Consider the following 27,390-nt stretch of genomic DNA (forward strand, 5'->3'; position numbering starts at 1 on the left):
ACAATGAATGCTGGAGAGGGTGCAGAGAAAAGGGAAGGAACCCTCTTACACTGTTGGTGGGAATGTAAACTAGTACAGCCACTATGGAGAACAGTGTGGAGATTTCTTAAAAACTGGAAATAGAACTGCCTTATGACCCAGCAATCCCACTGCTGGGCATACACACCAAGGAAACCAGAATTGAAAGAGACATGTGTACCCCAATGTTCATCGCAGCACTGTTTACAATAGCTAGGACATGAAGCGACCTAGATGTCCATCAGCAGACAAATGGATAAGAAAGCTGTGGTACATATACATAATGGAATATTACTCAGCTATTAAAAAGAATGCATTTGAATCAGTTCTAATGAGGTGAATGAAACTGGGGCCTATCATATAGAGTGAAGTAAGCCAGAAAGAAAAACACCAACACAGTATATTAACGCATATATAAGGAATTTAGAAAGATGGTAACAATGACCCTATATGTGAGACAGCAAAAGAGACACAGATGTAAAGAACAGACTTTTGGACTCTGTGGGAGAAGGCGAGGGTGGGATGATTTGAGAGAATCGCATTGAAACATGTATATTACCATATGTGAAACTGATCGCCAGTCCAGGTTCGATGCATGAGACAGGGCACTCAGGGCTGGTGCCCTGGGATGACCCTGAGGGATGGGATGGGGAGGCAGGTAGGAGGTAGGTTCAGGATGGGGGACACATGTACACCCAAGACTGATTCATGTCAATGTATGACAAAAAACACTACAATATTTTAAAGTAATTAGCCTCCAATTAAAACACATTAAAAAAAAGACTGTCATACAATGTGAAGTCCAAAAAAGACAAATGTATAATATTGTTTATATGTGGAATCTAGAAAAAAATGGTACAAATGAACTTATTTGCAAAGCAGAAATAAAGTCACAGATGTAAAAATACAAACTTATCGTTACCAAGGGGGGGGAGATGTGGGATGAATTGGGAGATTGGGGTCGACATATACATACTACTATGTATAAAATATATAACTAGTGAGAACGAACTCTATAGCTCACGGAACTCTACTCATGCTATGTGGTGACCTAAAATAGGAAGGAATCCAAAAAAGAGAGAAAACATATGTGTATATACATAGCTGATTCACTTTGCTGTATAGCAGAAACCAATACAACATTGTAAAGCAACTAAACTCCAATAAAATTTTTTATTTTTAAAGCCCAGGAGCTGGAATCAGTATATTTTTCTATTGTGCTAACTCAGTCTTTTTGAGCCATTTCTCCAATAAGCTCCCAAAATGAGAGGAAATGAACCTCCAGGACCTTCCACGCTTGTCTTGATTGGCCACTGGCCCTTGGGACCTTGCAGCAGCTTAGGTGAAGGTGAGATTTTCGACATCATGAGAACTAGAATACTGGGGTAAGGACATTTGAAACTGCTGGTCCATGTTTGTAAAAAGAGAAAAAAAGTTACCCATTTCCCCTTGACCTCAGTGCACTTCTGGGGTCAGCCATGTTCACACCTGATCAGCTGAGATGTGTCACCCCCACCTCAGGGATGATCCAGATCATCTTCCTTTCTGGCCCAGGAGTTGCTACTTTCCAATGATGTAGACAGTGGGCAGGGGAGGGTGACCATAAAACATCTGGGACAAAGTGGTCAAGTTTATCTACATAGATTTGAACAAAATGAAACATCCACCCATTCACCTGCTGAGACCAAAGCAGGTGCAAAAGCCCTTGAATGCATAGGAGCTCAGGTAGACAGAGGGGCTAATCACTCTTGTACAAGCAGCCAGTAGGTGAAGACAGACCAGGTGGCCTTGTGAAAGACCTCACTGAGGACTCTAGGATAGTGGACCAACGATACAAGTCTTTACAGTGAAGAGTTACTTCCATGATTCCTCATTGGACATCTCAAGCTTTATGGTTGTTCCGTTACAACCATGGTGGACTTGAGCATAGTCCATTGGTCTGCAGTAAGGGTAATGGCTCCACCTGCAATGCAGGAGACCCGGGTTTGATCCCTGGGTCAGGAAGATACCCTGGAGAAGGAAATGGCAACCCACTCCAGTATTCTTGCCTGGGAAATCCCATGGACAGAGGAGCCTGGCAGGCTACAGTCCATGGGGTCATCTGCGACTTAGCAACTAAACAACAAGAGGTAGTGGCCACACATGTTGGTTTTTTCCACGTATGTTTGTCTCAACACTGTTCTCTAGGTGTGGTTATTTCATATAACTATACATTTAATGTAAATACTGAATTTGAAAACTGTTATGTTTCCAAGGGGAGGTCATCTAATATATGAGATCTCTTTACAAATCCAGTCCTGGGGGCCCAAAGACCTGACCATTAAAGCTGGGACATAAGTGACTATTCATGAGCTGATATACAGATATTGTTCATTAATTCCTTGGAAAGCAGGGGTGGGCAATGTACTCTGACTAGAAAGTCCCACGTGAAGCTCAGCTTATCACAGGGGACACCCACTGCTGCAGGCCATCAGCTGTTTGCCTTCACTGAAAGGCTCTAGCATTATAGAGGACCTGCTCACCTTGGAGCTGGATGGGCTTCTTCACTGACTCTTGTGAACTGACTTTCATGAGACTAGCACTCGATGAAGGAAGACACCTGTTGGTGAAGTTAAAGGCTTAGGGACTGGGCTTAATTGCAAGATCCATAGTGTTTTCACGACAGAACTTCCTAGAGCTCATCCCACCTATGGAATTCAGTTCAGACTTGCAGGATGTCAAGTTGGAGGCTGTTTTGACCAGAGGTTAGTCACGTTCACAGTCGCTTCTCAATGGCAGGAGGAAGTTCTCAAATTCTAAAGTTCAACCACACTGGAGAAGGAAACAGCAACCCACTCCAGTATTCTATTCTTGCTTGGGAAATCCCATGGATATAGGAGCCGGGTGGGCTATAGTTCATGGGGTCAAAAAGAGCAGCTGAGTAGCTTTCACTTCACCTCTATATATACATAACTTTAATATCATACCCATTGAGCAAAATAAGTTTCATAAAGGTGTTTCAGATCTTACTTAAACTAAATTAGACCTTTTGTATCCAGAACAACAACAACGTTCAAAATTTCACAGATGTTTTATTATTGTATTAGTTCAATATTAAACATTTTAAATGCCTGTTCATAAGACTTGTTTTTGATAAGTTTTGATAAGTCTTGTTTTCTTAACACACACACACACACAGAAAAAAACTCAACCACACACGTAAAAAAAAAAAAAACGGTATCTGTGAGGTGATGGATGTGTTAACCTGACTGTGGTAATCATTTCAGAAAGTAGACATATGTCAAATCACCACGTTGTCTCCTTTAAATATGTAACTTTTTATTTGTCTATTATACTTTTTTTTGGCCAAAATTTCTTCAACCTCTATATTCTTCTGGCTAGTCTATTATACTTTTTATTAAAACACCACCTCCAGCTCAGAGGGCCAGGAGAACCAGAGGAACCGTCATGGTAAAAGGCCTCCATCAGCTGTGCAATGAGTAGCAAGCACCTGTTACTCATTGGTCTGAAGGAGGTGCTAGGGCAGGGTGCCTAAAGGGCTTCCAAGATTATTGGGTATTGGGGCCCTCATTCAAATACGGCCACAGGTCTGACGTCTGGGGGTGGAGGTTACAGGAATATTCCCAGGTTTGGGATGTACTGTCTCTAATTAGACAATATGCGACGGGGCCAGTGGAGCTGGGATTTTTGCCGCAATTTGTGGTTGCAACCAAGTTTCTTGTTAATTGATTGTGAAATGTCTCTTTGAGCTGTGATGCAGCTCCCAAGAGGGCTACTTGGAAGGCAGCCGAGGGGAGCGTGGGTGACTAAGCAAAAGCAGTTTGGCCTGTGAAGCCATTATAGAGACGCCTGCATACCCACCAACAGTTCCCATGGTAACAAGTTGTGTCCAAACCACTGATGCTCTCTCACTGGAGAATTCAGGGCCATAAGTGTATTGTGTGCTACGCCAGGTGGAAGCAAACAGGTTTCATCCATCCCTCGCCGCCACCCTCAACCCCCATTAAAAGAATAAACTACCAGCCATACCCCAGACTGCGGACTAAGAGCCAGGTTATGACGGAAGCGGCAGCTCCGTCCACGTTGGGAGCGTCGAGCGTGGCGGAAATGAACGTGGCCACCTTCTTACCGAAGCACCCAGAGTCCACGGTAAAGCTCCCGGCTTCCCTCGGCCTGACAGTGGGGGTGCAACTCCTGAGGAAGCGTGGAAACTCCGTGCTGCACCCCTGGCCATCCGAAACCTCGGGTGAAAAGACCGTGGGCCCTTTCTTCTCCCAGGAAGAAGGCGCTGTGTCAACTGTTACGCTTGGCGAACTTTACGGGGAAAAGCCCATCCTGGAACCTGCATCTGACTCTTAGAGGAGCCACCAACAGTGGACGCAACGAGTGGATCCCGTGAGCAGGTTCTTATGAAAGAGAGGCAAGCACAGCCCAGGCCAAAGCCAACCAAACACCCCCCACAAAACTACAGCCAGTACTCCGTAAGCTCAGGCATATGCAGGGCTTCCCCCTGCGTGGGGTGAAGCCGGAGAGCCGACCCATACCTGAGTCTTGTCCCCGCTCGTCCCATGGCTTTGGTTCACCGGGTCTCAGCGGGGTCAGCTCGCACCGAGCAGGTCTTCGCGCGCAGGACTCGTGGGCTCACTCCAGGTTCTCGCGTTGTTTCCTATGCGCAGGCTCACGGCTCCTTCGGTCTGCTCTGCCCGCCCCTTTTATCGCTGTCAATCACCTGCCTTGGCCATTAGTTGTAAAATAGATTCATCTGCACAGCGGTTTTCCTGGGTTGCCTTCTTCCTGGCATTCAGTGGCCTCCTTACCCAGGATTTTTATTGGGAAGGTGACTCACTTCTTGTCCAAACGACTGGCTTGTTTGCGAATCTTGGTGGCTTTCTGCCCACCCACTTCTTGCGGGGGGCCGTGGGGGGTTGTCCCTGGCGGTTCACCGCTCCCTCCAGGCTCTGTACTTTCTTTCCTCGGGAGAGTCAGATGCTCCGAGCTGCAACCACTGGGGTCAGCAACCTTCACTACTGTCTTCCAAGGTCACCCCTCAGTAAGGCAGTTAGTTGGTGCAGCTGCGGCCTATTTTTGGCTTGTAGTCACAGACCCAGATGGACCCCTACCTGGGCAGCGCAGCCAGTAGGAGGCTGCCGAACGGACCACCCTGTGTGAGCGTTTGCAGGGTCCCATGGGAGACACTGTATAAACTCTGCCTCAGCACAGTCTGGGCTCTCCTGGTGGCTCAGACGGTGAAGAATCCGCCTGCAATGCAGGAAACTTGGGTTTGATCCCTGGGTTGGGAAGATCCCCTGGAGGAGGATGTGGCAACCGATTCCAGTATTTTTGCCTTAAGAATCCCATGGATAGAGGAGCCTGGCGGGCTACAGTCCATGGGGTCGCAAAGAGTCGGACGCGACTGAGCGACTAACACAGACCAGTCTGTCCCGGGTGAGGAGGACAAATGTATCCACTGACCGCTGGGTCCAATTAGCCAGCATCCCCCTACGGGCAGGAACTCTCGTGTAGCTGCGGGCTGCACACCCACAGTGGGGTCCACGGGAAAGCTCTGGTGTGGCAGTCAAAAGCTGTCGGTGAAGCCTGCGGCCCAGCTCTGTGCTTGCGCTGGAGTGGAACTGGTCACAGCCTTTGCGGGGCAGACACGTGGTCCCTGTCTGGATTAAGAGATGGTGCGAAAAAGGGCCGAGAGGATGCCAAGTGTTGCCTGAAAGGAGGTGGGGGCGCGAGGGGGGGGCGGTGTCTGTTACAGCAACACAATGAAAGGATGACCTACGGCATAGGGTCCTTTTCGTTTAATTATAAAGAATTGCCACACTTATATCTGCACGTTTTAGGCAATACATCGAGCGACACTAGAATTATGCGGTAAGAAAAGCAAAGGTGGGGTGAATGGAGATTTCGAAAGGAAGGAGAACCAGGAGCGGGGATGGGGTGGGAAGCGTGTAGTTACAGTTAAATGTGGTCAGAAGCTGTGTGGTCAGAAGCCAGTGATCAGCGCGTGAGCATCACTAACTAGGGGATTATGATGCGTCTGAGTGCCTGAAGTTCCAATAAAACCTGCAAGCTGCACTTCTGATCCCGAACCCTGGATTCGGATGTCTCGGCTCTCCGGGCCGGGCGGCGGCGCTCCCCACGGCCACCAGAAGGCGGCGCTGCGGCCGCGGGGAGCTGAGCAGCCACCTGCGGGGCCGGGTGCTTTTCCGCAGAAGGAAGCCGAGCCCGCGGGGAGCAGAGGCGCGGCTCGGGCGGGGGACCCGGCTCCCCGGGGAGGGCCCCGCCCGAGCGGGCGCAGGAAGCAGCTGACTTCCTGCGCCCCCGCGCCTCCCCTGCCTGCCCGAGGACCCCTACTAGGAGTCGGGGGTGCTCTGCAAACTAGCTGCAGCCAGCCCACGCAAGTTTTATTTGGCCTAAAAATCCAGATTTCTACTTCTCTCAGTCACGTGGGGCTTCTGGCGACCCCGGCGGCGCTTGCGGCCGCCCCTCCACGTGCATCCCCGGCCCGGCGTTTCTTTTTCCTTTTTTGATAGTTTCGACCAAATCAATAGCTTTCTGGCTATTGACTATTTAATCCCTCTTCAGAACTGAATCCGGTGCAAGACTTCATACCATAGCGTTTCCTTCTTTGCACAACTCTATACAGAGTTAATCATGGTCTCTTTTTCTTGACAGTGAATCCCCAACAAGCTACCGGTTGCCTCAGTCTCCTTACAAGGTCCAGAGGCACCAGGTATTGTCACCGCGGCCTCCTGAGGAAGTTTCTCCTGGTGTTTTTGCCTTCTACAACCTGAACTGGTCACCCTGTCCATTTGTCTGGTGTCTAGTGGGCAGCCAGGCAGCTCCTTTCAGCTCAAGGGGTGCCTCTTTTTTTTTTTTTTTAAAGCAGATAAGTCCCCCATGTCAATCTAAATCACACATCAAATTCCATTATATAAAACTGGAAATATGGCATTCATATAAATTGCTCATTTACCTTTATAACACTGACTTCTAATGAAGTCAGTCTATGAGAGTAATGAGGTTAATTGGAACAACATGCCATTTGGAGGAAGGCGCTAAATGGGGCTGTAGCCTCTTCTGTTCATTCACCTATCTGTTTTAGTGGCTGGCGCTGGAGGAAGCCTGGCTTGCCCAGGATATCCTGGAAGGTTCTCAGAAGTTCACCTCCCATTCCTGGTGTCTCCCTGGACCAGCCAAGGTGCAAGGCCAGCCTTCTAGGGCTGTGTGAGGCGGGGTTCCCACTATCAGCGTTTGCCATCAACAGAGGAGTGTGCATCTTAAGATGTTAATATATATTTTGCACATAACATTGATATCCAGGGACTTCGTTGATGGTCTAGTGGTAAAAATTCTGCCTTGCAATGTAGGGGACCAGGGTTCAATCCCTGGTTGGGGAACTAAGATCCCACATGCCTTGGGCAACTCAGCCAGTGTTCTGCAACTACTGAGGCTTGATGCCACAACTAGAGAGTTTGAGTGGGCAAGGAAAAGATCCAAGTGCCTCAACTGAGACCTAACACTGCCAGATTAATGAGTTAATTTTAAAAATAGGATAACTTTCTTTAAAATATTTAAAATAAAGATTGACCTCTGTGAACCCCTGTTCACTGCTACAGTTCAGAAACCGCCCTACAGTGGGGAGGAAGTGGTACCCAAAGGCCTGCGGTATTTCCATGGCAACAGAAGGTAGCAACCCAGGCTAGAGAAGAGGCCTGGGAGGTGGTGGCACAGGGAGTGGGCTAGCTTCAGGTCACCTGAGCATCCTGATGCTTCAGCCCAGGCTGAGAATGGAGCCTTCAAGTCCAGGCCGAGCCTCCCGGTCCAGGGTGAGGACCTGGACTCAAACCCCATCTCCAGCCCTGACCTCATGTGCCCTCGGCTTTCTCCTGGGGTCTCCCCACTCCTCCGCCTGGCCTTCAGGACAGATGGGCTTCCTCATGGGGCCCCTGGAGGAAGGGGCAGTTCTGTGGCCACACTTGGGAGCCTCAGTGAGCAGAAGTCTTTTCTTGTGGATGGTGAGGAAACGTCTGTGCAGAGGCCTGCCCGATGGAGGGCATCACCTCACCTTCCAGGTCCCTCCCCAGGGCTCTGCTGCCTGTTCATGGGAGACCATGTGGGCTGACCCACTTTGGTCTCACCTCCCAGGGTCCCTGATGCCACAGATGTCAACACCCTTTCCTGGGTCTGCAGTGGTCATGGTGAGCTAAGACTGGCTCTTGGTCCTTGGGGCAGGTCTCATGCCCCCTGAAGTGGAACCATCCTCCCACTATGGGTCCAAACATCCCTCCTCTCATATCTCCGCTTGGTCCAGCCTGGCTGGGACTGCTTGGTGGGTCACCTCCCCGTGCTGGGAGCTGGGGTGGTGGGGACAGAGTTTGGCTTGCTTGTGGGCACTGCCCCTGAGATGACAGACCTGTTTTCTCTAGACCCGCAAGTCTTAGCTGTTAGAACATGGTGCTGGCCTCTGCTGGACTGGGATGCCTGCTGTGGGTGGGCAGAACTGTGTCTCTGTCTTTCTCCATTTCCCAAGAAGCTTATCAGTTACTTAGGAGCCTTAGACAGAAGGTCCTGCGTTGCTTTAAAAGAAGAAAAACTCTTGGTGAAATATATATAACATAAATGTTAACCATTTAAACAATTTTCAGGTGCTAATTACATTCAGATTAATGTGCAGCCATCACCACCATCTCCAGAATGTCTTCTTTTTTCTTTTGGTGGCATGTGAGTTCTTAGTTCCCCAACCAGGAGTCAAACTCACAGCCCCTGCAGTGGAAGTGAAGAGCCTACCCATTGGACTGCCAAGGAAGACCCAACCAGAACATAATATTTTCACCTTCCCAAAGGGAAACTGTACCTACCCATTGAAAGTGAAAGTGAAGTCGCTCAGTTGTGTCGGACTCTTTGACCCTGTGGACTGTAGCCTACCAGGCTCCTCCTTCCATGGGATTCTCCAGGCGAGAATACTGGAGTGGGTTGCCCTTGCCTTCTCCAGGGGATCTTCCTGACCCAGGGATCGAACCTGGATCTCCCGCATTGCAGGCAGACTCTTCAACCTCTTAAATACTCCCAATTCCGCCCTCCAGACTCTGGCAACCAATCACCATTTTACTTTGTCTCTGTGAATTTTGCCTACTCTAGGCACCTCATGTAACTAAAATCATATAGTATTTGTCCTTTAATGTCTGGCTCGTTTTACTTAACAGAATGTCTTCAAGGTTCATCCATGGTGTACCATGTGTCAAAATTTACTTTTTAAGGCTGCTCAAGTTACTTTTGAGTCTTATGTGAATTATGCTGGCTTCCACCCTTAATATCAATGTACTTTGAAAATACACAAGTCTTCTGAGGCCAGGATGATATGCATTCTTTCCTCTTCTCCCCTCCAGAGGGCACATGAACGTCGTGGGTCCCCAGGTAGCACGTGCCTCACTCTGGTTGTACAGCCTTCTTCTAATTTAATAAGAACTCCTGCAATTGGCCAAGTTGACATTTTATTTAAAAACATACATACACAATGGGAAGAAGAGGAAAGGGGCCGTGACACCTCCTAGTTGGGGACCGGCTGACCGCATGGTGCTACCATGAGGCCTCGCTTTTAAGGAAGAGTGCACTTTCAAGACCGAATTTCCAAGCGAGATAAATTAGATGATGGCTGTGTTTTCATAAGAGAGTTTAAGGCAGCGCCCCTCCTGAGGGCTGGGGAGAGGAACAGGCTTCACAGGAGTATTCAGAACCCCCTCCCCCCATCACCATAAGCGGAGGGGTGTGGGGGGCATCAGTCCCTGAGGCAGTTCTAAAGCTGGAGGAAGAGATCAGATTTTCCTGGCGGCTGCTTTTCTTTCCCAGACAGGGAGGCATATTCTCTGATGAAGTGTGGAAGGCTGGAGAGAGGGGCTGGACCCGCTTGGAAGCCGGAAGAAGAGCCCTTCCCGCGCCTCCCACCCGAGGGATCCGGTGCGAGGCCCGAGACCCCGGTTTCTTCTGGGGTCGCCAGCTCATGACCCTCCATCCGCGGGGTCACACGTCCTGCAGGGCCTCCTACAGGGCTGGGGGGCCCTGGGGGCGTCAGGCGGCGTCTGGGGGAAGGGAAGGGCAGGGTTGAGGGGGCCGGGCCCGCAGGGCTGCCCCGGGGCTGCGCATGCGCTGCGTTCCCCCGCCCACACCAAGGCTGGGGAATTACTTTGGCTTTTTCAGTCCGGTTGTAAAAACTAAATAAAAGAGTCCCCTCCCCGCTCCTCCCCACCCCAGGCTTCTTTCTCAGAGGTACGTGAACTCCTTTAGCTATTTCTTTCGGGTCTTCCTCCGTAATTTTAACATATTTATATCAACGTTGATTGATGTATCACTTTTAGACATTACCTATTAACTTTTTCACATTCTTTTTTCGTCATTCATTCTTTCTTAAACAGCCTCACAGGGATATAATTATTCTACCACACAGTTCACTCATTTAAAGTGTGCAATTCCGTGGTTTTCACTGTATTCACAGAATTGTACAACCATCCACACAATCTTAGAACAGTCTCATCGTATCCCAAAAGAAGCCCCAAACGCACACGCAGTCATTCCTGTATCCCCTGCCCCCAGCCCTAAGCAACCGGTACTCCACTCTCTGCCTCTGTGGATTTGTCTATTTTGGACATTTTTCCTAAAGGGAATCCTACCACCGTGGTCCTTGGTGACTGACTCTTCACCCAGCCTTCTGTTAGCTTTTTGCCAGTGACAGTATTAGGAGGATAATGAAGCTCTACTGTGGCAAGCACTCCGTAAGACGCTTTGATATTTTTAATGTATGTTTTAAAAACAAAGAAAAGAATGAGCAAGAGTGCTATTCAAAGAAAGAAGTAAAGTATAGCTGGTTCAACTTTCAGCAATCCTATTTCTAGGAATTTATTCTAAAGGTGAAAAAACATTAGGTTATGTGTGTGGGGATATATTTACAAGGATGTTCATTACAGCACTGTTGAGTAGGAAAGAATTTTTAATTAAAAAAAAAATATATATATATATATAATGTGCCCAAATAGGAGACAATTTCAGTGAACTACGATGCTGACATGCAAAGGAGCCAGTGCTACACCACGAGCAGGACCCTTAATTATGTGGAGAAAGTGACCGATAAGGGGCTGGGCAGGAACAGAGGAGCAGTTTGCAAAATCATACACGAAGTCTGATCCTTTAATAAATGTACATCTCTTGGGACTTCCCGGGCGGTCCAGAGGTTAGGACTCTGTACCTCCACTGAAAGGAGCTTTGATCCCAGGTCAGGGAACTAAGCTCCCGTAAGCTGCATGGCACGGCCCCAAAAACAATGGCACATCTCTCTCTTTGTATATTCAGAGCAAGGAAATGCTGAAGGGACAGATACCCAGCAGGTGCCATTTCTTGGTAGTGTGATAATGGTTTTTATTTTAAAAAAATTTTTTTAATTTCTATTTTCTAAATATACTACCTTTTATTTTTGTCATTAGGAAACTCATTTAAAGAAAACGCTTTGCCATCAAGAGAATGAGAATGTTGGGGTGACCCTGGGCACCATGGAGACAAGATGGTGCTCTGTCAATGGTCCCCTACTGCCTAGCTCCAGAGCCCATATCCTCCCATTCCTGAGCACAGGGAACCTTCTTGGTCATCTGTATTCAGACCAGAACTCACCTGTGGACTGGGTCACGCACGAGATCTTGTAGGACAGCCACACGCTCGCCAGGCAGAGGAAGGTGGCCAGGAAACCGAAGATCTGCGCAAGAGAGAGGGGCCAGGAGGTGCCCAGGGCAAGGGCCAGTCACGCAGGCAGCCCTTTCAGCGGCTCATCCCTGTGCCTGTTTCCTGTACTGGCTGTGGCCGTGAGGGAGCCCGGGGACTCATCTGACCTGGCCACCTGTCCTCACGCAGGCACGGGGGTGATGCCCTGGCCCTGGTCAGGCCTGCAACTGGGTCGCAGCCAGGCCTCTGGGCACCACCTCTCACCTCTTCTCCAGACAACTACGTGCCCCCGCTCAGGTTTATGTTTACAACCCAGCTGGGGCCAAGCCACCAGTCTTTATCCTGGACTAAGAAGACAGAAAAAGGAGGAACAGTACATTTTATTTGGGGTTCTTAACATTTAATGTTCAAATGGATCTTGGTATGGTGGCATCATATGCATTTCACCCATAAAGGCTTTCTGTTCTGTCTGGCTTCCCAGCTGTGCTGGAGCCAGAAATTGAGGCCCCCACACCTGGCGCCAGGTTGACATGTATTTAAGTAACATTGGGCTAAAATAAGTTCAAGCGGCATGCCTGTCCTTCCTGCGTTCCGTTGTGAGCACCCAGCCCTGCGCAGACTTCTCGTTTGTAGGCAAAGGGCCTCCCGGGCTTCCCTGGTGGGGAAGTTCTTTACCTTCTTTACTTTCCCAAATGGTAAAGAATCTGCCTGCGATGCAGGAGACCCAGGTTCGATCACTGGGTCAGAAGATCCCCGGGAGAAGGAAATGGCTACCCACTCCCGTATTCCTGCTTGGAGAATTTCACAGACAGAGAAGCCTGGAGGGCTACATTTCATGGGATCACAAAGAATCGGACATGACTGAGTGACTAACAATTTCACTAACACTTTAAAGGACCTCACGGAGGATTATTAAATGATGGAGTGAGAAGCAGACACAGACTCAGGTGTCTCTGCCTGGGACTTGGAAGCCTGTAGCCTTTCCCGACTTGTCACAGAGGTCCCCAACCTTTTTGGCACCAGGGCTGGGCTTCAGAGAAGACAATTTTTCCATGAACCAGGGAGGAGGGATGGTTTCAGGATATTCGAGTACGTTACATTTATTGTGCACTTTATTTCTATTATTATTACATCAGCTCCACCTGAGATCATCAGCCACTAGATCCCAGAGGTTGGGGACCTCTGGTCAACAACAACTGCAGTGGCAGGTACTAACACTGATGGAGCATTTACTTCATCCCAGGCAGTGTTCTAAGCCGTTCAGATGCATGACTTCCTTCAACCCTCATAGCTCTGCCAGATGAGACCAGAGGTCTGAGCCCAGGGTTCCTCTCTGCTCACCTTGCCAGGTGTCCACAGGCCCCCCAAGTGCATGGCCGGGGCCCCTGAAGGTCCAGCAGGAATGGCCCAGAGCAGCCAGCCAAAGCGCAGGACTATCCTGCCTGCCTGCTGGTTCCCAAGTGGCTGCCCTGCCCAGCACCCCCCCAGCCTCCTCTTCCCCCTTATCCATCTCCCTGGTTCCTTTTGTACCAATTGTCTGCACCACATAATCAGCCTATTACAGCCTGTCCCGGCCTCTCATTGTCTGTTCTGCACAATTAGCACATTATACACTGTCCTGCCCCCCAACTGTTCACACTGCATAATTGAACAGTTTATTACAGGGCTACATAATGTGCTTCTGGACGACAGGGCCTTGTGTGCTAATTGTCTCATGGCCCCGGCCTCCTAAGCAAGAGCATCACTTTCTCATCAGCAGGGACTGTATCTTTTCATTTCTTCTGGTTTCTCTGGGTCCAGGCTGGTTCCCACAGGACAGGTGGAGGACAAGTGGGGGTTGCTGGGAGTCCAGGGCTACTACTGTCACGCGCCACCCGAATCAGAAAACCCAGTGGGACTCTGCCCGTGTGGTCCTGAACCACGGTAAGCATAAAGCTCCTCTGTCAGCGGGCAGGTGGGAACTATCCCTCTTCTTGGAAACTAACCTCCACAGTGGGGAAGGGGTATGGGAGGGGCTTAAGGGGCACAAATTTAGGGGACAAGTGTTCAATCCCTGGGTCAGGAAGATCCGCTGGAGCAGGAAATGGCAACCCACTCCAGTATTCTTGCCTTGAGAATCCCATGGACAGAGGAGCCTGGCAGGCTACAGTCCATGGGGTCACAAAGAGTCAGACACGACTGAATGACTAAGCTCAAGGGGCATGAGTGCTCAGAGGTCCGGCTGCCCCTCTGCAGGGACCTTCTGCCCCCTGCAGACTCCACCCGTTGGTGGAATCCCAGGCACTCACTGGCTCTCAGCCCAAAGTCAAGAGATTTTGAGTTCCATATGGAAGTGAGTGAATATCACACAGACAGCTTCTCTTCAAACTCATTTGAAAAGTGAGGCAAATTGGTTGTAGCCCACAGGCTTCCAAACTATAAACAATAAGCTAAATCAGAAATCAGATGACAGGAACCTATAGATCTTTTAAAGAATATGGCTTCCCATATGTGACTTCTAAGACACATGTGGGTTTCCTGGTGGCACAGACAGTAGAGAATCTGCCTGCAATGCTGGAGACCTGGGTTCAATCCTTGGATCGGGAGGATACCCTGGAGAAGGGAATGGCTACCCACTCCAGTATTCTTGCCTGGAGAATTCATTCCATGGACAGAGGAGCCTGGCGGCTACAGTCCATGGGGTCACAAGAGTCAAACACGACTGAGTGAGTCACACTCACACAGACACATCTGTGTGTCTCTGGGTGATAAATACATGTAGCTCCCACCATGCTCTATTTTTGTCCACTTCATGCTACTTCCATTCAGGTTAGCCAGTGGGTCAGTGTTCACCTCTGAAAGGTACAGAAGTGTTATTTCCTGGTCTGAATACTGTGAATAGTCAGGAATGGCAAAGCTGAGACTCATGGTGGGTATCACTAGCTGATCGCAGGACTGTTCCCTGGGCCCCAAAGGGAACTTCCCTGTGCAGAACCCTTCCCTGCACAGGGCTGAGACAGCCCCGAGCAAATGACCAGGGCAAGCATGAGAATTAAAACCTACTTATCCCCTGATTTAAGGAGTGGCCGTAAGAGAAAGAGGTCTGGGCCGCTGGGGCCATTTGAGTTTGCACAGCCCTGCCCATCACCACCTGACGCCCTCTGCCATGGGCCCACATTTCAGGCTCTCTGGGGACTACTGCCGATGGATCAAGGTGGAGACCAGTCCTGAGAAAGAAAGTCCCCAGAGAACAATCCCTTTGCCGCCCTGTGAGGAAGAAAGTGGGCATTCAGAATAGGAATTCCTCCCTGCCGCCTCCTGGGAAGCGTCCTCACCGCTCCAGCCACCAGTCCGCTCTGTCTGTAACTCTCGGAAGCTGCCACGATGGAGGCGACGAGGAGGAGCAGGGTACCGATTAAATAATGCAGGAGTTCCTGCGGGCAGAAACAGAGCAGGTCAGTGGGGAGGGAGCTCTGCTCCCGGTTCTCAGGAGAGAAGGACAGACACTTCCTCTTCTCCTGGTAACACCCCAGCAGGGGCAGGGGAGTTCACAGGCAACAAGGATGGACGGCTGGCCAGGATGAGGCCAAGCAGGAGAGAAAAGACACTGGGCAGGCAGGAAGAGAGGCGGCAGAGACAGAGATGCTTCCCAGGTGAGCAGAGATGTCCCCTAAGGATGGCTCCACTCCTGAGGTCAGGCTGTCCATGGTTACCTTGACCTTCAGGCTAAAGCTACTAACAAGCAAATGAGCTGCTTGCAATTTCCAGGCTGCAGCGTTTCAGTGCAGTTCTGGCTCTGAGAAGAAAAGCCCCTTAAAGAGATGTGTGCCTTCGCTTCCGCTGCAAAGAAAGGTCTGGGCTCGCAACGTGCTGGCTTTGGTGGCTGCCTGGAGGGCCTCCCCATTCTGCGGACAAAAGTCCTCCCAGTTCTATCCACATTTTGTCTTCCCTCTTCTTGACTGTTGAAAACATGCCCTCAGGCCAGACTGCCGAGGGTCTGCAGGAAGGGCTGACTCCATCTTTGCTTCCCTTGGGTCCATAGGGCCATCTCTTTATGCCCTTTGCAGGTCCTGGAGGAGGTGGGGGTCTCTGTCTTTTGAAAACAAGAGGATGCTTCGCCTCATGCTGCCCCTTCCCTACCAACACCAGATCAGAAGGGCGAACTGGGGCTTAGGGCCACTGAGAGCGGACTGTGCTCTAAAGAGAAATTTGTAGCTGTTAGGGCATATATTAAAAGTGAAGAGAGGTTTCAAATGAATAACCTAAACCTTCACCTTAGGACACTGGGAAAAGAAAAGCAAGCTAAAACCTACAACAAGAAGAAAGAAGGAAATAGGGATCACTGCAGAAACAAATGCTACAGAGAAAAGAACAGAGAAAGTCCATGAAATCAAGAGCTGGTTCCTTGAAACGATCAACAACATAGAGAAAACTTTAGCTAGACTGACCAAGGGGAAAAAAAAAAGAGAAGAAAAACATTCAAATGGCAAGAATCAGAAATGAAAGAGGGGACATAACTACTGACGAAATAAAAAGGATTTTAAAAGAATACTGTGATCAGTTGTACACCAATAAGTGATATAAGTTAGATGAAATGGAGATATTCCTAGAAAAACATGCTACTGAAAATGACTCAAGAAGAAATAATCTGAGTAAGATCTATAATAGTAGAACCTGAATGAATAATAAAAACACTACCCACAGGAAAAGCCCAGACCAGATGGCTTCCATGCAGAATTACAAACATTTAGAGAGGAATCAATACCGACTCTTCCAAAACTTTTCTAAAAACATAAGAGAAGAATACACTTCTGATAACAAAACCAAAGAAATCACAAGAAAACTACAGACCAATAATATCTCTTATGAACACCAATGCAAAAATGTCAACAAAACACTAGCAAACCAAATCCAGCTACATGTAAACTGAATTATACATCACAGCCAATCAGAATTTCCCCCAGGAATGCAAAGTTAGTTCCACATATGAAAATCAGTACAATAACAAAATCCTAGAGGGATTCATCATCCTGTATGATTGTCTTAATAGACAAATGAATTAAAGATAATGTCTTCTATTTGATAAATACCATCTCTGGTGGCTCAAACAGTAAAGAATCTGCCTGCAATGCAGGAGACCTCGGTTTGATCCCTAGATCAGGAAGATGCCCTGGAGAAGGGAATGGCTACCCATGCCAGTATTCTTGCCTGGAGAATTCCATGGACAGAGGAGCAGGGCAGGTTACAGTCCATGGGGTTGCAAAGAGTTGGACATGACTGAGTGACTAACAGTTATCTACAAAAACCCCAGCTAATGTTACATTGAATGATAAAAAACTAATAGTCTCCTCCTAAGACTTGGAACAAGATGATATCCACTCTTGCCACTTCAACATTCAACTTCTTGCAATAAGCCAAGAAAATGAAGTAAACAGCATCCAGACTGCAAACAAATGTAAAACTATCTCTATTTACAGACAGTATGCTCCCATAGATAGAAAACACTAAGGAATCCACTAATGAACGGTCTATTAGATCTAATAAATGATTTCAACACAATTGAGGATACAAGATCAATAAACAGAAATCAATTGTATTTCCATCCACGTGCAGTGAACAATCCGAAAATGAAATTAATAATTACATTTGAAATAGTATCACAAAGGGTAGGATACTTAGCAACACACTAAACAAAAATAGTATAAAACTCATACTCTGAAAATTACATGACATTGTTGAAAGAAGTTTTAGAAGATCTAAATAAATGGAAAAGCCTTCCATGCTCATGGATCACAAGACTTTATATTATTAAAATGGCAATACTCTCCAAATTTATCTACAGATTCAATGTCATTCTTATTAGAATCTCAGCTAACTTCTTTGTGGAAACTGAAAAGCTGATTATAAAGTTCTTACGGAACTACAATTCAAAATAATCCTGAAAAAGAAAAAGCGAGAAGACTGCTGGAATGCAACATGTTATATCCACTTTGGAAAATAGCCGGGCAGTTCCTCAAACAATTAAACAGTTACCATGTGACCCAGCAATTCCACTCTTAGGTATATTCCCAAGCAAAATAAAAACATGTCCATACACAAAACTTGTATACAAATGTGCACAGCAGCAGGATTCAAATTGCCAAAAGGTAGAAACAACCCAAATATCCATCAATGATAAATGAATAAACAAAATGTGATTGAGTGGTTAGGACTCCATGCTTGCACTGCAGGGGGCATGGGTTCGATCCCTGGTCGGGGAACTAAGATCCCACATGCCACGTGGTGCACCTGCAACAAACAAACAAATCAACAAAAAGCCAAAATGTGGTATATCCTTTCCATGGGTTATTTCTTAGCTATAAAAAGAAATGAAGTGCTGATACATGCTATAAATAGATAAACCATGAACACACTCTACTAAGTGAAAGAAGCCAGTCACAGAAGACCACATCTATGAGTCTACTTACATGAAATCTCCAGAATAGGAAAAGTTATAGAGACAGAAAGTCAATTAGCAGTAGCTCAGGACTGGAGGAGATGAGGGGTAGGAGGTAACAGCTAAAGGGTACAGGGTTTCTTTTTGAGGTGATGAAAATATTCTAAAAATGAGGCGACGGTTGCACAAGTCTAGAAACATACGGAAATCCACTGAACTGTACACTTCAATCAGTAATTGTATGACATGTCAACAAAGTGTAAATAAAGCCGTTTTAAAAATAATATAACGGGAAGAAGAAACCTTAGCAACTTCTGATATCTTTCTTCACACTTTGCCTGTCCACTTTAGCTGACAGATCTTATCCGTAGGACAGTGTAAATACCCACCACCTCTATCAGCTTCCTGCTTCCACATTCTACCTCCAAGTCACCCCCTATTCAGCCCATTTTCTGTCACTTGAGAAAACCAGCATGCGATGAGAAGCACAGCCTTCTTGCAGCTTGAAGGTGAGTTTTAGAGGCCAGTAGGACACGAGGCAGAGAGGGCCACCCGACAGTGGGAAATTCAGAGCTGAGGCAGCCAAGGAGGCGGGGTGGGTAGACGGGAAGGATGCCGTCAGGTCCAAGCACCCAGCCTGCGTCCTGACTCGCGCCGGGGGAGAGCGGGCCGGCAGCTCCCTTACCGACAGGGGCCAGCTGATACAGGTGAGCACGCGGTAGAGGCGGAAGAGGTGCACCAGATAGAAGGCGAGGATCATGATCAGGTTGCAAATGGTGACCACTTCGAAGTAGCTGTAGGCGCTGTAGCTGGTCCAAAGAGAGGTCCTCACGCAGATGAAGGCGATCAGCAGCGTGACCTGGGGTGGGAACACAGACACATCAGAGAAGTGCCGGCCCGAGATGGGCACCCAGGGAACGGACAAGACAACAGGGACTTCCCTGGAGGTCCGGTGGTTAAGACTCTGCCCTTCCACTGCGGGGGGCCCGGGTTCGATCCCTGGTCAGGGAACTAACATCCCACAGGCCCAGAAAACAAAACAAAATGAATACGTTGATAAGATAGATTTATAAAACAAAACACCAGGAACACAACCAACCACAGGGGACTGAGGAGCTGCCACAGTTGAGGTTACTTCCTCACAAATTGGCAAGGAACAGAGCAGTTCCCCCACAGGACAAGCTTCTGACACATAAGCCACTGTGAACACAGGATGGGAGGGAGTGGCGTGTCCGCTCTAAGTAGTCTATGTAGCAGCAGGGTGCAACCTTAGAGAGAGGGCAGGGGTTCTGGAAATAACCAGGCAGGACCACTCCCATATCTGCTCAACCTCCACAGAGTCAGACAGTGGACCCCAGCGTTCCATTAGGTTGACCTAGGAAGTTGCCAATACTTGACTATTTTTGACCCACCAAGATGTCAGTTCATACAAATAACCTACCAGCTGGCAGAAGGTAAGTAGCTGTTGACAAGAAATCAAATAACAATCCAGCTAAGAAGACAGATAAGAGAATTTTATTCGAGTCAAACCGAGGATGATAACCCGGCAAACAGATTCTCAGAAACTCTGAGAACTGCTCCATTGAGCAGAAGTGAGAGGTGCAGTTTTATACGTTTTTAAGGCAAAGAAATTATGTATCATATTGACAGGTTAGCACTGAGTACACAGTTCGTTGAAGTGTTTTTGTTTTTTTCAATTATGCATGTACAGATAAGCCTTTGGTCAATGTGACCCCTTGTTTGAGATGGAAAAGAAATATATTAATCATAGGGTTATAAAGAATCTGAAGAAAGAGGCCTTCTTCTCAAAGGTTGAGTTCATCTTTCTGCTTTGAGGAGGTCTGGTTAATGAATAACATAGATTCACACTGCACTTTGGGAAAGGTCCACAAAGAGGGCATGTCCTTAGTTATTGCTGGCTTTTTTTTTTTTTTTCTTATGTCTCAGTTTGATTGTTCTACCATAGAAAATTTACAATTTTCCTCATCGTTACCATGTACTGATTGCTTGATGTACATGATCTCATTGAGACGTCCCAGAACTCTGCCAAGTCAGCAAAATCCCCCCATTCCTGCTTGTGGGGAAATGGAGACAGACAGTCTCCATCATCAGCCTACGGCTACCCAGTTAGAGCTTTCCTGGTAGCTCAGACAGTAAAGAATCTGCCGGCAATGCAGGAGACCTGGGTTCAGTCCCTGGGTTGGCAGATCCACTGGAGAAGGAAACGGCAACCCACTCCAGTCTTCTTGCCTGGAGAATCTCATGGACAGAGGAGCCTGGCGGGCTACAGTCCATGGGGTCGCCAAGAGTCGGACACGACTGAGTGACTAACACCCAGTTTGTAAGCAGTGGGAGAGGGATTTGAGTCTTAAGACTGATTCCAGGGATCATGTTCCTCCACTTCGGATGCAGTTTTGCTTTCCAAAATGTAAGCCCTGACCACAAATGACCTGAGGAGGCCAGAGGCATCATCAAACGTGTGGGAATCCCGGCTACAGGGTGGTGCTTGCTCCATGCCCTGCCCCCCCTGCCCCGCACCCTGCCCCATCCTGGGGCCTGCTATGGGAACTCGCTAAGTAAGTATATTGTTGCCTGAATGAATGAGTGTGCACAAGTAATAAACTCATGACCTAGTAATGAATGCGCAGGTCGGGTCGATTATTAGCAACATAAGAATACCATGGGAGGGACATCCCTGGTGGTCCAGTGGTTAAGACGACATGCATCCCATGCAGGGGATCCAGGTTCAATCCCTGGTTGGGGAACTAAGATCTCGCATGTGCACGGCATGGCCAAAACAAACAAACAAACAAACACGGGAGGGCAGACTGGAAGAGGGAAGAGAAGGCTGAGTTGCTATGAAGGCCACTCACAGAGAAGAAAGTGTTGCTCAGCCCAAACAGGGGATGAACTGATAACACAGGTGTTAAATGTATGTAAAGTCTCAGTCAATATTAAAAGTGCAACCAATTTAGGACAAAGGTTAAATCTTTCATACTGCCTCTGGCCTACAGAACAGTGACTGTTCAAGGGAGTGTAATATTGTGTTCCATGAGACAGCTGGTGATGTCTGGAGACATTCCTGGTTGTCACAGTGTGTGTGTGCGTGTGTGTGTGGTGGGGGGATGCTGACACCCCTCCATGCACAGGACAGCCCCCATAATAAAGAACTATCTGGCTTCAAGTGTAGCCCTCAAGCTACGGTGCTGCCGTGGAGAAACCTCACTGCAGAAAGTGAGCGGCTATCATGAGAATTCAATCACGAAATCAATCTAAGGCTGGCCAACTCTAAAAACGCTGTTTTCTAAAGCTCCTCGTTGCTAGCATTCTATCAAGGTCCTAGGTTACAGAGACATCAGCCAGCAGAGAACGTTCTGCTTGAGGCCTGAAGTGGGCGTGAAGAGTGTTCTACTTAACAGATCAAAGCAGAAGAATGTGGCCCTGACACTCAGGGACCCTCAACGTTTGCATATTTCCCTTCGCTAATGAGCAGCCTGAGGAGTTTCATTTTTTCGGTTCCTCTCCAGCCCACTGGCCACGGATGATATAACGACTCACACCTTGAAGCTGTTTTAAAGCTCCAAAGGGAGACTTTGCTTCACCCAGGAGTGTGCCTGATGGTCACAGCTCTGCTGCTCCATCAACACCCCCCCCCTCCATTTCCAGCCTTCGCCTATCTGGGGAGTTAGGTGGGGGAGTCCCCCCACCTGGCAAGGATCCTCTCACACAGGCTGGGGTGGTTTAATTCACTTAAAATGCAAATAACCCAGGATTATGCAGTGTGATTTCGAGGTGGAGAAGCAATTTTGCACCTCATTGAATGCACAGATTAGAATCATTTTTATCAGTCTTTATCTGGGACTGAGTCTGCGGACACGGGGGTAAGTTTCCCCAAGCAACAGAAGGGGCCCAGGCAGGTCTTCCCCTCGAGCCCCAGGGCTGAGCCGAGAAGTACACGATTGCTCTATGACCCCAAACTATCTCCATCTTCTCTGGGAACCCTGACTATGAAATAAGACTCCCCGAATTCTCATCCCTGGGTCTCAGGCCGCCAGTCATGCATTCTTCTCCAGTAAAGCCCAATTCTGGCCAATCTCATTTAGAGGGCAGATGGTGTATACTCGTGCACGCTACCAAAAGCTTCCTTTCTGCCCAAGGAGGCATCATTGCTACTTTAGCTAGCCAGCATCTTAGCTAGTGCACTGTATTCTAGACTTTTCAGGAACTCCTCAGTAACCTCTGCAAATGCCTTGAATCCTCCAGATTGACACTCAGGGGGCACGTGGAAGGGTGAAGCAAGAGAAAGAACAGACAATGCAGAGAAAAGAGCTGGGATGTGGACAACTCCGCTGCCCCCATAATCAGCCCTCTCAGAACCTCTTTTTCCCCTTCCCCCTTCATTAAAAAAAAATTGAAGTAGAGTGGATTTACAATGTGGTGTTAGCTTCAGTAAGGTAATTCAGTTATATATGCATATATATAAACACACACAAACATATATATGTCAGTTATACATATATATATGTACTTTTTCAGGTTCTTTTCCATTATAGGTTATTATGAGATACTGAATATAGTTCCCTGCGCTGTACAGTAAGTCCTTATTGTTTATCTATTAGGACCTTTTCGTGTTCCCAGTTAAAAAAGTCTGAACTCAGAGAAACTGAAGTGAAGCAGGCTGGAGAATTTCTGGAAGACACAATTAGTTCTGTTGAGAGTACTATCAGTGTGATACCACCTGAAGGACTCACTTGTTTCTCTGGGTACCTCCTGTGTGTGTTAGTTGCTCATTCATGTCCAACTCTTTGCAACCCCATGGACTGTAGCCCTCTATCCAAGGAATTCTCTAGATCCTCTCATATAGGTCTTGTCTTTTTTTTTTTTTTTCCCCGGCTGTGCCACGCGGCTTGTGGGCTGAACCTAGGTCCTGGCAGTGAAGGCTCTGAGTCTTAACCATCAGGGAATTCCCAATCTGTTCTTTTATAACAAACTGTCACGCAAGTTGAAAATAAGGCATCTAATATAAAAGTCCAGGGGTTTAAAAGTCACGGTGCAAGAACCTTCAACTCAAAGCCACGTCTCTCGGATCTGCCATGGCACTGTTTGGAGAGACCCTGGCTTTGCCTCAGATGAGAAACCACCCCCTCTCCCCTAGACTGAGTTCTTTCGGACTCCGTGCTATCAGAATTCTTACTATTAGGAAGGAGATGAGTGTTGTGAAAGCATGAGTTTCGATTTCACAGATGAAACCACCCGAGAGAAATGACTGTCATCCCCTGAGAACTCTGGAGACTAACACAGGCAGATCTGAAGTCCACGGCCACGTGCCAGGCAGTGAGCCCAGGCTTTCAGGCTGGGTGGGTCTCCTTCAAAAAGCAAATGGAATTCTGAAGTCTAAGACGGACAATTTCTGGACAAGCCTCCAGCGGCGGTGCTCAGGAGATGAACTGCCCAGGGACATCCCCTCGGCAGGTCTGTCCCCTAACACCCTGCCCACGTCTGGCTGCAGATGGCATCACGCACCTTTGTGTGAGAGCCTGCCGGGGCTGGGTGCCGGCAGCTCACCCACCCCACCCTCTCGCAGGGTTTTTCTTCTGACCTTGGAATAATGTTTCAGTGAGAGACACAGACAGGAGGAGGGAAAGTAAGTGATGAAAGGCAGGACCAAAAGGCCGCAGACCCGCTCTAAGAGGCTTTTCTGGAAAAGGCCAGGAGATGAAAGCTGGCTTGTTCAAAAAGTCAGAGATGTGGGAGATGATGCAGTGATGGGCAAATGTATCTGTAGGTGTAAGCGGGCCCATCGGTGGCTCTGCCTGGGGTGGGGAGGATGGCAGGAGACTGCGATATTCCAGCTGTGGCTGAGCTCTGCCCTGGCTCGCGTAGACGCACCCCTGCCTGTCGGTGAAGCCCCCTCCTCTAGCCTCCAGGAAATGGCCCCGCGCCAGCTCATGGAAAGGCATGTGCCAATGGACTGTTCCGTGGTAAAATTCACTTATTTTCTTGTATCATAAAGATCACATATGGGGAATTCCCTGGCAGTCCAGTGGTTAGGACTCCACGTTTCCACTGCAGGGGGCACAGGTTGGATCCCTGGTCAGAGAACTAAATCCCTCAAGCTGCAAGGCACTGGCCAAAAAAAAAAAAATCCCCAAAGTTGTTCAGTTCAGTTCAGTTCGGTTGCTCAGTTGTATCTGACTCTTTGTGACCCCATGAATCGCAGCACACCAGGCCTCCCTGTCCATCACCAACTGCCGGAGTCCACCCAAACCCATGTCCATTGAGTCAGCGATGCCACCCAACCATCTCATCCTCTATCGTCCCCTCTCCTCCTGCCCTCAATCTTTCCCAGCATCAGGGTCTTTTCAAATGAGTCAGCTCTTCGCATCAGGTGGCCAAAGGATTGTAAAAGGCGCTTTATGAGACCTCGTGGAGATCTTTAACGGCATTATACCCAGGCCCAGGGGTAAGTGCTCTACAGTTTTTAACCACGTTCATCCTCATAGCAGTCCTAGGAGGCAAATCCTGTTGTTATCCTTTTATAAGGAAAATAAGGCACATGGCTGTGCACCCCTGCTCCTCACAACACCGCCCTGCCCATGGGACCTGATTGCGTCTCTCCAGGCCCTTCTCCTGGCTCCTGGCCTCTGCTTTCAGCCAAGGGCTTGAGCCCTCTGTCTGCTTCCCGCTGGGAGCAAGCACAGAACAGCCTGTGGGATCCTGGATAATAGAAGGGAAACCTGCCTTGATTCCAATGCTCTCACACCGGGAGGCAGGGCTCTGGGGCTCTGGCTCAGAAAGGGGGGGCCCTTTAGAAATGACAGTCATGTCAGGCGTCCCGCTTAAGTAACAGGGTCACTCTAATTACATGATCGATACTTATACAGAATAGAAAATCAACGCATGAAGTGTCTAAGAAAACAAAAAAATCACCCATAATCCCACTTCTCAGAGATAACTACCACCTCTGGAGTTTAGGGTATTTCTTTCTACACATGGATGTTTTGAACACATACATATTATTTTTCCCTTTCAAAGAATGGATTGCACGCTATGTACAGCTGTTTAAGATAATTTTTATTTATTTTTGGCTGCGCTAGATAAACTTTATTTATTTATTGCTGCTGCGTGGGCTTTCCTCCAGTTGCGTTGAGTGGGGGCTTCTCATTGCAGTGGCTTCCCTTGTTGTAGAGCGCGGGCTCTAGGCGTGCGGCTTCAGCAGCTGTGGCTTTAGAGTGCAGGCTCAGTAGTTGTCGCCCATGGGCTTAGTTGCTCTGCAGAAAGTGGGATCTTCCTGGTTCAAGTATCAAACCTGTGTCCCCCGCGTTGGCAAGCAGATTTTGTTTTTTTTTTTTTTGCCACTGAGCCACCAAGGAAACCTCTATACCCTGTTTTATACCATGCTTTTCATTTTTTAGAAGACTTCTTTTTTACCTGGGCCATCTTGAAAGTCATTATTGAATTTGTTACAATATCACTTCTGGTTTCTTTTTTATGTTTTGGGGTTTTTTGGCCAGGAGGCTTATGGGATCTTAACTCCCTAACCAGGGATGGAACCCATGCCCCCTGCACTGGAAAGTGGAGTCCTAACCCCTGGGCCACCGGGGAAGTCCCTACACCCTGCTTTTTAAAAAGATAAGTATTTTATCATGTGTAGTCCGTCCTCACTCACTTATTCTGCTTCAGAGCCCTGTGTGTATTTCATCTGTTTAGTTTTTATTGTCTGTCACCCCTGATTGTAAGCCCCACGGTGCTGAGGGTTTTGGTCTGTTTGGCTCACTGTTGTTGTTCCAAAGTCAGGACCTTGAATGGCACATGGATTCTCCATAGCTAATATTTTTGGCTGGAATGAATGAATACAGTTTACAGTCCACCCACTCCCGAGGCCTTCCATGTTGCAGGCACCCGGCAGGACCACGCTCTTGCCCCCTCATGCCGAGAAGGGGAGAGAGAAAGGAGAAAGCATCCCCTGGGACAGGCCCCACCATTAACACGTGGGAGGAGACCCGCACGTTCAGGCTTCTCTTGTGCATCTGAAACAAGCGCAAGCTTTGACCCCAGACACAAGGGGTCATCAGGGAAGCTCTGCAAAACGCACACACGTGTTCAGGTGCGGATCGGGCCAGAGTGATGCTGTGACCAGCTGGCCACCCCAGCCCTGTGCGTTCTTCTCTGTACGCAGTTCAGCGGTGGGCGCAAGGGCAGGGCCCAGCACCGAGGAGGCCTTCGATGATGGGTGCAGGACTGAATTTGGGGCAAAACTGGATTCTCACCAGCGCCCCAGGGTAAACACGGCCTGTAGGTGGACGGCAGCCTCTTCTCTGCAATCACGTCGCCTTGGCTCGAGTTACGGGAGACAGCACTGAACGCAGAGGTTTGCTTTCAGGGGTCCGCTTGCTTCCCAGGCGGGAAGGGGCCTTAGCAGGGGCCACCACAACAAGCACGCAGAGCACTGGATGATTAAGACACACCCTGGGACTTCCTTGGTGGTCCAGTGGTTAAAACTCTGCGTTTCCAAAGCAGGAGGCCCAGTTTCTATCCCTAGTTGGAGAAATAAGATCCCGCGTGCCATGCGGGAAAAAAAAGACACACACACATATACCCTGAAATATTTATGGATGAGATAAATACAGTAGTAAAGGAGCTGCCTCTTCAGAATAATATGGGAGCAAGTGTGCATGAGGGATCTTTTGGGAATGACGGAAAAGATCTAAAACTGGATTATGGTGATGGCTGCACAACTCTGTCAGTTTACTAAAAATGACTGAATTGTACGCTTGAAATGAGGAGCTTTTATGGTATGTACATTATACATCAATAAAGTTATTACAAATTAAAAGGGAAGTCTAAGGAGGTGAAGGTATAATTCAAGGAGGATGGAGGGAATTCCCTGCTGGTCCAGTGGTTAGGACTCCGAGCTTCTGCTGTTGGGGGCAAGGGTTCCATCCCTGGTCAGGAAACTAAGATCTCATCTGCCACGAGGTATAGGAAAAAAAAATCAAGGAGGATTGGGCATGAGCTGGTGGTGACTGCCGCCACAGGCAATGCAGGTAAAGATGGGATGAGAATAACTTCGAGTAACACACGGAGCGTCCTGGTGCTTCACCCCCAAACACGCATGCAGTGAACCATGAAGTAACAGTTAACACTGACCTAACACATGAGGACTAATACTAAGCTCAGGCTTGGGAGGCACTGCCCGATTTAACACCCAATTGTCATGTATCTAAAAAGAATTAGCACAT

At 48.2% G+C, this 27,390-nt stretch overlaps 1 protein-coding gene across 3 annotated transcripts in view; it reads right to left on the reverse strand.

The window, feature by feature from the left end:
- Positions 1-9,504: 9,504 nt before the first annotated feature.
- CMTM7 (CKLF like MARVEL transmembrane domain containing 7) overlaps positions 9,505-27,390 on the reverse strand; it is a 46,739-nt gene continuing 28,853 nt past the window's right edge. The window contains exons 2-5 of one of the 3 annotated variants that reach the window (XM_043442726.1): positions 18,834-19,007; positions 15,048-15,146; positions 11,686-11,767; positions 9,505-10,106 (exon numbers count right to left, since the gene is read on the reverse strand). In XM_043442726.1, coding sequence (XP_043298661.1) covers positions 10,096-10,106; positions 11,686-11,767; positions 15,048-15,146; positions 18,834-19,007 — 366 coding nt within the window. In that variant the 3' untranslated portion in view covers positions 9,505-10,095. Of the gene's footprint in view, positions 10,107-11,685; positions 11,768-14,447; positions 14,568-15,047; positions 15,147-18,452; positions 19,008-27,390 lie in introns of those variants that run through there. The other 2 variants (XM_043442727.1, XM_043442725.1) reach the window with 2 other exon arrangements.

The sequence above is a fragment of the Cervus canadensis genome, chromosome 22, assembly GCF_019320065.1.
Source record: "Cervus canadensis isolate Bull #8, Minnesota chromosome 22, ASM1932006v1, whole genome shotgun sequence".
In the NCBI taxonomy this organism is placed as follows: Eukaryota; Metazoa; Chordata; class Mammalia; order Artiodactyla; family Cervidae; genus Cervus; species Cervus canadensis.